We start from the raw sequence: 11,954 nt of genomic DNA, 5'->3' as shown, positions 1-11,954 counted from the left end.
TCATTAGTTATTATTAAAATGAATTATTTACGAGTACGTTGTACTAAAGTAAATTATACCTATAATAGAAAATAAAACTAAAAATAGAAAAACAGAGTTGGAGGTATACAATTGTGGTAACTATATGTACGAGAAGTTCTTTTTAGCTATTTGTAGCCGATTAAAATATAAAATGAATTATATTTTATTGAACGCTACATTTGCAAGAAGAAAAGTATGTACATTTTGTTGGCCTTGTCTATAAATTTCAACAAGATAACTAAAAATGACATAACTCAAGATTCATAACCTAAGTGCACACTTAGTCTAATGTAAAATGTTAGTTTCATTCCTTGCCTGTACTGATAGATCCGTTTGTTGCAGCCATCCCGTAGTTTAAGTAGTAGTTCTCATGAAGTCTTTGTGTGTTGGACCCATGTTCTCATATAGCTATAAAGAAAACGTTTATACAAAATTATACTGTGCAAGAGTAAAACTATAATAAAACTTAGCCTTCGCCTCAACCATAATAAACTCGTAAATCATCGACATCATAACATTTCACCATCCCACCCCTTTATGTGACGTAGCAACGATCTCAAAGAAAACATTAACAAAGCAAAGAATCCGGCGCATTTTTCAGCACGGACGCATACGGCGCGCGTGTTTTGTGTTTTCCACCGCAGGCAAACAAACATAAATTCCTCGTTCCGCCTGACAGTGATGTGTCTCTACCAAGATGTCGACTGAGGGATCAGTTAGCACCACCAGTTCTGTTATCCGGCAATTCGGCTTATACAGATCCATCGATGCGAGGACTGAGGAGTTCCTCAGGCTGTCGAGAAAACGGCAGATGAGGCAGGGATGCGCCTGCGCAGCTATCTCTACCGCTATCACCGTAACCGTTGTAATTGTAAGTATTGTAATCCACATTATATTATATGTGCATATGTCAGTCTGTTTGTAACCTTTTAATAACTAAACCGTGTTAATAACCACCAACAAAGTCTTACCGCCGTTTAAGTCAATGCCGCATAGAAACCGATTAGTGTGGGTAGTTTTATGGAAGTAATATAACTGGTCTACCCCTAATAAGATATCCGGCTACCATCTTAGACTGCATCATCTAACAACCAGGTGATATTGCAGCCAAGGAATTACTTGTAGTAGTATAAAATATCCTGTGATGTAACTGTTGATGATGATGATGATGATTGATGAACTAATATGATAAACATCGATTTTCTTTCATCGTCAAACATTCACACTGAGAGTCTCTTTAATCTATCGGATCTACATTGACTTAAAGTCATATTTATTTAATTATTACCTTGCATCCATGCCTTAACATAATCATGAGGCACTGTCAGGGCGTAGCGATAAGATAAAGTTTGACCCTTATAATTATTACAAATACACCATTTATATATATATATATATATTTCCAAATAGTCACTATTAAAAGATCGTCAAGTTAATAAATCTAATCTAGTCATTAAATTATGTTAAAATTACTGTGATATGTCATGAAAATCAATCAATATTCTAAATAATTGAAGTTTACACCAATTATAATATGGAATGCTGCATTTAAAAAATTGGAATCAAAACCTGTTTGATTTTTTTTCTGCTTCATGAAACTACCGAAAGTATAGATAACGGTGTTAATATATTTTTTGTGTTTTTTTGACCAATCAATAGTAGACATTGTTTTATGACGAAAAAAATCATCATGCATATAAATATAAGAGTTTGTTTTGCATGTTAATTTGAAAAACTTAAAAAAAATGTTCTACAACAATACACACATCGTCATCCAGCCCCAAAGTAAGCGTATAGCTTGTATTATGGGAACTAAGTTGACTGACGAAAAATTTTATGAATAATATACATAAATACTTATAAAATACAAATAAACACAAAGACACTGAAAAAAAAGAAACATTTCCCAATTGTGGGAATTGTACCCACAACGCGACGGCCTGGACTCAGAAAGCAGGGTTGCTGCCCTGCGCCAATCGGGTGTCAAAATGCATGAAATATATTTATTAAGGTTGATTATCGGTATAGAAATATTACGCCATGAATCATAGTTAACGCAAGTGAAATCGGGAGGCAATATTATAATATATACGCTATTTTGGTTTTTTGTGAAAGTGTTTAGTGGTCTTACATAATTAGTATTCCAAGTGATATGCAGTTTCTTATCGCTAATCTTATTTTTGTGTTTATGTGGTTAGCTTTCTTTTTTTTTTTTGGGTATTCAATTCTTTGTTTTGATTTTGTTTGTAATCACGATTATTAAATTAAGCTGAAAAATTATACAACGTGTAAATGATAACCGAAATAATACTTTAGAGGCTTAAGCTTAAGCTTATATGTACTGTTTGTGAGAGTTATCAGTGAAACCTAATAGTTTTTGAATAAACCATTGCCATAGTTTGTACTGAAAGAAATCAGATCCAACACTAATATCACATACAAAATTAAAATCATGTGACTCCTGTTACTTTATTAGGTACGTGTCGCGTAGCGTAGGTACTATGCGTGTGTCAGTCTTTTATTTTCCATAGGGTTGTCATAGTAAACACTAAGAATGTTTTGAATACGTTTTGTATGATATAATATTTTTTCAAGGTGATAAAATATACATATGCATCCTTCAACATTATTTCGTAATTCGGTTTCGCGTAGTATGAATTTCTAATTAAGTAAGAATGGATCATAAGTAGCCTATAAAAGTCAACTGCTGAAACGTTCCTTTGGGGGTTTTGCCTATAATCACCCCGCTGGGCTACCGGTTTTGGGATTGCTATAGATGGAAGGAGTAACTCAAAGGACGTTCACCGATATATACCCTTAGTCGTCTCGTACGACACACGCGGGAAAGGCAGAGTGTTGGTGACAATTCCGTTCTGGCGTCACCACACGGCATGGGAAGGTATGGAATTATGGATACTTCATACCTTCCCATGCCGTAAAATTATAGTTTTGATTATTAATATTCAAACTAATAAGCGGTAGCAACATATAAATCATTGGTTTAACGAAACTTGCAACACGGAGGAATCAGGTAGTATAGGCACTTACTGTAACCTGTTTGTTATGTTATGTACATTTAAGTTATATTCAATCAAAGCTATCTTATATATAATTGGGGATTGTTTTATAAGTATTATATAATATGCAATCTTGATAAAAAAATTGTTGAAACTAGGAAATTTGATGGATCATAAGAGGACCCATACCATTTACGAGTAAATCAAGTAAACTGCTATAAAGGTTTATTTTAGGAGCAGTAGAGCTTCGGATAGCGGAGTGGGTAGGACTTGGACTTCACTTTCAGAGGAGATATCCTAGAACGCACCTCTAACTTTTCTTAGTGATGAGCGTTTTAAGCAATTAAAATATCACTTGCTTCACAGGTGAAGGAAAACATGGTGAGGCAACCTGCATACCTGAGAGCTCTCCATAATGTTCTCAAAGTTGTGTGAAGTCCACCACTAGGCCTGCATGGTGGACTACGGCCTTAACCCCCTCTCATTGTGGGAGGAGACCAGTGCTCTGTAGTGGCCCGGTAATGGGTGGGTATGAGGATGGTGATAATGGGAGCTTCTTGCGTCTGCTCGCCCGGAGCTGTACTACGCCATGCTTATTCCTGTCGCAAAGCAGCATTACCGTATTCCGGTGTTAAGGGCGGGACTACCGGTGTAATTACAAGCACATTAGGTTAACACGTACACCTTGAAGGCAATTTGAAAGACGTGTTCCTTGCATGGCTGCGAAATATTGCTCCATTTATAGTATCCTACTTCCCATTACATGGTTTGTCTATTGGATAGAAGCAGGCGTTACTTTGCGGAAATCCATGATATATTATGAAAATTAAGCTTAATTTGCCATACTCCGCGAAAAGCAGGAGAATCTGTATGTTGTATTTGATAATTTCTTCATTCCTTATACTCCACACCAAACAGAACTCCGGCAATGTATCCTCTACGCACGTTTCGCTCTGAAACCGGAGCATCCTCATGAGATGTTGACTTTACAATGAATATCTAACAGATTTTATCTGCTTGTTCCGTCAGTTATTACTGTAAAAAAGAAGTCATATAAAAACGTATAGATTTGCCTTAAGTAGTTCCAAAAGTATTATTCATCTCGTATGTCACCAGCTTGTCACAGTCTGTTGATATTATGTCATGCTGTTAACGTAATGCGTTTGTTGTCGACAATTATTTTAATTGTATAACAATCGCTCCCCGGTTGTTTGTTAAACTGTCTCGAGGCATTGTTTTTGTTGCATTTTCTCTTATCGTGTACACAAAGTGTTCGTGTTGATATTTTGTTTGTGATTGCTCTGTTATTACATGTTAATTTGGAGTCTAAAGTTATATAAGCGATCGGACTGGTAATGACCGTTGTTTCGCTGCTGACGGTGATGTCCTAGGTTTGATTACTAATGCGTAGTTGGGTCATAGTGATATATTAAACGGTTTCCACGCAGAGGGCAGCACTCTTCCTCTCTGATTCTCGATTGAAATTCAAGTGACGGTTTATTTCGATAGCGTCTTTCTAACTTTATGAAATTCAGGTGTAAAGAATCACATATATTATATTATTTGACTGCCAACTGGCGCATTAGGCAGCGACCCTGCTTTTTGAGTCCATGGCTGTGGGTTCGATTCCCACAACTGGAAAAATGAGAATGAGTAAGAGTTATGACACGCCTACCCTTAAGTATTTATAACTCGTACTGGGGATTTTCTTCATTTTATATCATCTGCATACCCGCTATGCACGCCACTGATCATCATCATGGTCATCAACTAAAGGACGTCCACTGCTGCACATATTTATTTTATGGAGAGTTCCAAATACCACAGTATTGTGCCTATGGGGCCCAGCGCGGGCTTCGTCTCGTTTGATGTCATCTGTCCACCTTGCAGTGGGCCTACCAACGCTGCATTTACAGGTGAACGGTCAAGGAAGGAACGAGTAAAATTAACTTTTTTGAATTTGACGGCCGATTGGCGCAGTGGGCAGCGACCCTGCTTTCTGAGCCCAAGGCCGTGGGTTTGATTCCCACAACTGGAAAATGTTTGTATGCTGAACATGAATGTTTTTCAGTTTCTGGGTGTTTATATGTATATTATAAGTATTTATGTTTATTATTCATAAAAATATTCATCAGTTATCTTAGTACCCATAACACAAGCTACGCTTACTTTGGACTAGATGGCGGTGTGTGTATTGTCGTAGTAAATTTTATTATTTATTTTATTATTAACTAAAATTATGATTTATGAAATTAATGCTTCTTAATACCACTTATAGAACTTATAGCTTATCATGGAAATGTAGTCTCGATCGTATTATGATCTAATGAGATTCCAGTAGCTAGGCAGTATATAGCCGCTGATAATTGATGATTGGCGTGACGCCGGGCTCTGCATGAAGGCGAAAGAAAGTAGAAAACACACAAATATGTTTTATAGTCGCTAACTCACACATTCCGCCGGTTTCGTAGTTTTAATTGCTTAATATACTGTAATTTTGACCTACCTGGCGCAATAGTGGGCGCTTTGGTTTTAAGTTCGACGTCCCGGGATCGATTTCCGACAGGGACAGTTTGGGAATTTTTATTTTCTGAATAACCTCTGATCTGGTCTGGTCTGGTGTGAGGATTTGACCGTTGCTGGTTACCACCCAACCGAAAAAGACGTGCTGCTAATCGATTAAGCGTTACGGTACGATGTTGCGTAGAAACCGACTAGGGGTTAATAAATACAATTGCTTTCTGAATCTAAGGCTGTGGGTTTGATTCCCACAACCAGTAAATGTTCGTGTAATGAACACGATTTTTTTTCACTATTCATTATACTAGGTTAATCTGTATAGGATAAGTATTTATGTAAATAATTCATAAAAATATTCATCAGTCATCTTTGGAAACCATAACACAAGCTACGGGGGGCTAGATAGCGATGTGTGTATTGTCGATATATATACATTTATTTATTTATAACTTAAATTTATCTATGTAGTAGTAACCACTTCTGTGTTAATAAACAAAATGTGCTGATTATTATATTGTATAAAAAATACAAGGTAAGTTGTCCTAAAAATGGAGAAATGTTCTATTAAGTATGTGTTTTAATTTTTCATAAATTATTTTACGTAATGCATGCACCTACCTTAGTATCTGATTTCGCTGTCTGTGAACATTTTCTTATACATAATTGTATATTTCAATTCTTAGCAGATTTCATATACTTTTTGTCTCCTAAGCCACTGCCCTGCTTTTTTTTTCTGCTGGTTTTGGTCTGGGTACGCACGCTTCCTGCTTTACTGTGCTTTAAATTTTGAAATACTTTTACTACAAATGTGTTTTGAACAAATAAATATGTTTTTATTTTTATTATTTTTATATATTTTTTGCTTTTCAGAGTATCGTTCTCATCTATGACTACAGCATCAGCTACGAGTCTAATACAAAGAAAAGCTTTAAACAGAACTGGCTCAGTCTTATGAACAAGAGTGCTGAAGCTATTCCGTTTGAGGCCAACTTGAACAAAGCCAAAATAAATCTCGACCCTATGTACTCAGAATTTATTCCCATCATTTTAAAAAAACTCAAGAAGTATAAATATTTTGATAAAATAATAGAAGATGAATCTACTCAGAGTTCATTCGATAAAGGAGAAAAACGGGAATATTTGTACACAAAAAATATATTTTCAGAATCCAGAAACTGGATGCGAATACCTACCCCAAGATTATACACTATAGAATACAAAACATCTCCAATTGTTTTTTTTAAATATCCAACGAGGGATATCGATCACTTTACGATAATAAGAAAAATAAGAGATTATCAAAGAATAATGAACTATGTAGATAAAATGATAAATGATAAAGCTTCATTTACTTCAACTATACCCATGTTAAAGAATGCTTATAGTTTTTATAAAAAAAATGCGCCTATAATACTAAAAACAACAACGCCAATAACGAAAGTTATCGAGTATAAATCTAAAGAGCAAACTGAACATAAAAAGGTAAAATTTCGTAAAAATACATCAACAAGCAAAGGAATGAAGTCCAATAACTGTCCTTACTTAAAAAGATTAAGTCTACTTTTGATCAAGCTAATGAGAAGCCTCCAAAAAATAATACCATATTTCAAAGGCAGTGAACAGGTAAAAGCATGTAATGAAAATAAACTCAAAACAAGAAAATTTGCTACACAACAGCTTAAACATGAAAGCTCCACAGTCAAATCTGAGGAAACGTCGACAATTGATGATTCAAATAAAATTTTAAATATATATATTTTATATTGCATCAAATTTCAACAAAAACGACTTAAAAATGACTCATAATAATTCTGAAGTTTTTGCATCTGCGACAAACGCTTTAGAATTTCCTAACATTCAGTTAATATCAAATTCAAATAATGGTCAAACCATGATGCCAAATACGATATCAAAAACGATTTATTCGGTAAAACCTTTGTATTTAAACATTGACTACACACTAAGTTCGATGAATGGACTGACTAACCAAAATTTCAATAAAATTCAAGAAGATGCGAAAAACGCTCCTTATATAACAACTGAAAAACAGTTTATTGAAGAAACAGACGCAAACTCTTATTTTCCTGAAAGAACAACAAAACCTATGTCAAAAATTGCATCTTCAACAACACTAGCATCTTTGAATATGTTTACAGCGAAAGATTTAATTTTAGAAACAAGAAAATTTATTAATAAAGAAAAACCTTTTCCAACAGTTAGGGGAACAAAACATGAAGGCTATTATATGACACCCGATGTAGTTAATAATTTCAGAGTTTTAGATGTCCATAGCATAGAACTAGCTAAAAACAATATGTTACTTATTAAAAATAGGAAAAAAAAGAACAAAACTGAATCCAAGAAAGATTTATTAAAAAAATATAAAAGTCAAGAATCTAACCACCACATGGAGAAAAATGACAATAATAAATGGAGCGTGTTAAGAAAACTTGAAAAATTGTCATTTTCTACAAACATGTTTGAAAATAGTACCCACAAACCGAACTGGACATTAATTTATAAAACCAAAACTGTGACGGAAAAAGACAATGCTGATTTTAAATCAGAAGCAAAAGAAGAAGAAAGAAGAGAAGAAATCCAACAAGAACAACAAATTAAATCTGACGATGTTACTTTAGAAGAAGAAAAAGACCAAGCTTCTCATGAGGAAATCATTCCAGAAGAAAATTTGAAAGGATTAGAAAACTTAATACGTAAAATAAATAAATCTGAGATAGATAACAGGACTTTAAAAAATTATTCTGAAAAAGAAACATCTATATTCGATCAACGCGGTCATTCACAGACCGGAATACATAGAAATAATAGTTTCAAGGTAGCCAAAACTACAATACCTAATAACAGAGGAACTTATTTAGAAATTCGACTGGAAACGTGAAGACGAACACCAAAAATATGATAATACTCTCTAAACCTATCTTTTAGTAATTTTTTGTTTAAAAACAATTACGATATGCCTATAATAAGTGTATAGCATAAGATAAAGGCAAGAAAAAGAAGGTATTTGTTTATACTTTAACATTGCACCTAAATAAAAGAAATTATTTGTATTGCCTAACTTGTTTGACTTATTATTTGTAAGAACTAGTAATAAATAACTTCAAGGGATTTGATTTTCGAACTTTGATGTTATGAGAAACGTTTTGTGATATATATATAAAATTTGATTTATATTATGATGAATATAATCCAAATTGGATTTAGAAAAATAAACATTGTACACTTTGGCATGATTTAACATCCGAACATGCATAAACGAAATATTGCAAAAATGTAAGTGGTCTTTTGAAAACGGATATGGGATAATTTTTACAAATGAGGCTCATTATCTAGGTTTCAGGTTGATGGACACAAGGCGGCAGGTTGTCATGTTCCTTACACGCCCTGCAAAGCGTTACTCTGTTCATAGGCAATGTTTTTCCACTACCCATCTGGTGGGCCATGTGTTTCGTAAGATAATAATTACTTTAAATAAAAGGGCTACGCCTGAAAACTAATAAACTAATACGTTTCAAAATATTGCTGTTTTATTCCCTGATCTCAAATATGTTTAAATATGTATCTGATTTAGTTGGAAAAACCGATTTCTACAAGAAAAATTAAAGCCGAGTGACTAACTCTCATCTATGAAAATGAGTGCTTTTCTTCAGTCTGTCCACATTCTCATACAAAATTGCTATTGATTAATGTTAACCTTTCCCAAGGTCTTTGGGGAAAATTAAATGAACAGGATCGAGTAAATAGTCATCATTATCATGCCTTGTAATGTTATATTGCTAGATACAGGCATCTTCTCTCATAAGAGAGAAATAAAGAGCCTCGAACGGGACTTGCGAGGTTTATTGATTATTAATTATCATTGTCGATGGAATACTGAAAGACTACAGAGCAATGTATTCTACGATGGCAGGTTATTATTTTTAGCCGAATATCCCAACCACTAAAAACAGTACAATCAATTGTTTATATCTAATATAAATATTTTTTAAGTCTTTATTTTTGTTCATATTCTCTTTATTCTCCATTAATAATTTAATAGGAATCGTGGAAACCTAATTAATGATAAATTGTTTTTACAATCTCACAACTTGAAATAATCATAGATAGATTCGTTATCGTACCTCATATATGTATATTTTTTATGTTTCAGATAGTTCTACTAATCTACGAATATATGATTGTAGTAGAAACAAATATAGTACAAAAAAAGACGAGCTTAAATAAAATCAGATTTGTTGGAAAAGATAAACCGATTGCCGAGAAACTTGATAGAAGTCACTTTGGATTTGATCAAGAGTATTATGAAAAAATGCCACTACTTGTGAATGCCATGCAAGAAGTAAGTTATGTAGATCCATTAGGAGAAACATCTATATCTCGTTCAAGAAAAAGACACTTTAGCAGACATCAGTTAAAACCTTCAACAACTACCGCAGATAATAGATTTATAAGAAGAACTAGTCCTAGACCTTTTATGTTTGAATATAGAAGTCCATACCCGATGCCTTTTTCAAAGATACAAAGTACTCCAAGGACCTGGATAGAACAATATCGTAATGCACAAAGGGTGAAAAACCTACACGATGTCATAAAATATCTTGAAAAGACTTTGAATGCAAAATTTGGTGATTTGATACCCACGCGAGCAGAGATAGCCTACTCAGGAATATACGTGCCAGCTACTGAGCATTCAAACAGAAACTCATATTTACCTATGAACGACCACATACCACAAGAGTCACAAAATTATAATATAAAATCCAATCATAACTCTGATCCATTGTATACTTATAGACCAGCGAGTCCAGGCGATATAAATTTATTAGTAGATGGCTATAGGTTTGCACCATCTGGGTTTTCGTCGCACAGTAGACAAAAGAGTAATGCTATCAAACATGTTTTTAGAACAACCACTGATAGAAAAAGGCATCAAAACTGCAATGGCATGGATTGTTCGTCGAATCGTTTTAGTTTCGCTAAAGAAACAGAGTTGGATAATTTAGATAAAGAGGATATTTCCCTTTATAACAACGAACCAAAGTATATAAAACTAAATGTATTGTCTTCTCAAAACCCCCCTCCTGAAAACACTTTAACTAGGAGTAATATAAATAAAATATATATAACGTCTCCAAGCCCTATATTTCAGTTTAGAAGGAAATCTACTGTGCCTTTGAAGCGCTCCATGTTCACTTATAAACGGCCAAATATTTTCGTAGAGAAAAGAAAAAATTTCACAATAACGGCTTCGAAGACAGGTGAAAATAAGACAATTATAATTAAACGTTTAGTTCCTTTAAGCGTTTTTACAGCAAACAAAAAAACAGACAAAAACACGATGCAGCCTGGCGGAAAAACTGAAAACAGTTCTGCTGAAGAAACAACTATTAATAATATCAAAAATGAATATGAGACAGAAAATCCCATTATAAATTATTCGTATGTCGAAGATTATCATATAGGTAGCTCAGGTGTAATACCTGTCGAATCTAGAACTATGACGCCTTTTTACCCAATGACTATGCCTGTTAGACCTTTAACAGAAGGAACTTTAGAAAGAGCAACAACAAATCCACCTGAAATAATTAAGTTCAGCCATGAAGATGCTAAAATTCCAGATCATTATTTAAATTTAAGAAAATCTGATAATAGCGTGGTTACAGAAACAGATATTGATAAATGGGATTATACTGAATATACTGAAAAGTACCCTGAGATTATTGAAACAGAAACACTCGTTATTAAATTGAAAAACACGATAGAAACTACAACTAAAGCAAACATTTCTCAAGAAATGGAAAATCCAGAAAAGGATGAAAATGAAGATTATATAGAAACGACAACATTTGGGACTTATGTTCCTCAAATAAATGGACACCACAGAAGCGTGAACTATAAAAATTTAATGACTCTTTTAAGAGAAAATTCGGAGAGATATAGAAAAAAGAGAGTTGAGAATCTAATCACGACACGAACTATTCAAAATCTTACTTATGTACCTATGTACGTAGAAATTAAAAGAAACAGGAGTAGTTTTATAGATGATGAAAATGAAAATTATTAATTGAGTAATTAGAATAATAAATATGAGTGAAAGATTATTACTAAGATAAGTTGTCCTTACAGTATCCCACCGACTTCCTTAAAACTTTTCTATTGGTTTTTATCTAATAAAAACAATGCTTTATTGTAAACTATTGTTATTCTATTCATAATTAAGCTTTCATTTATTAAATGCTTTAATTTAAATAGAGGGTTTTTTTACACCAGTTTTTAGTATGCCTATTAAATTGTAAGATACCAAACCTATTGGAGAAAAATACTGGATCCTTACTGGATCAATTTTCTGTCTAATCGTCTATCCGTCCGTCCGAT

The 11,954-nt window shown here is 33.6% G+C and overlaps 1 protein-coding gene across 1 annotated transcript; it reads left to right on the top strand.

Annotated features, from left to right (window-relative positions):
• Window positions 1-640: 640 nt before the first annotated feature.
• Window positions 641-11,643, top strand: LOC120626048. The gene is made up of 2 exons (XM_039893328.1): window positions 641-892; window positions 9,730-11,643. The coding sequence occupies exons 1-2, from the start codon at window positions 719-721 to the stop codon at window positions 11,641-11,643; spliced, it is 2,088 nt and encodes a 695-aa protein (XP_039749262.1). The 5' UTR covers window positions 641-718.
• The last annotated feature ends 311 nt before the right edge of the window (window positions 11,644-11,954 follow it).

Source organism: Pararge aegeria, chromosome 8 (assembly GCF_905163445.1).
Source record: "Pararge aegeria chromosome 8, ilParAegt1.1, whole genome shotgun sequence".
Lineage (NCBI taxonomy): Eukaryota > Metazoa > Arthropoda > Insecta > Lepidoptera > Nymphalidae > Pararge > Pararge aegeria.
This window is presented reverse-complemented; position numbering and strand designations above follow the sequence as displayed.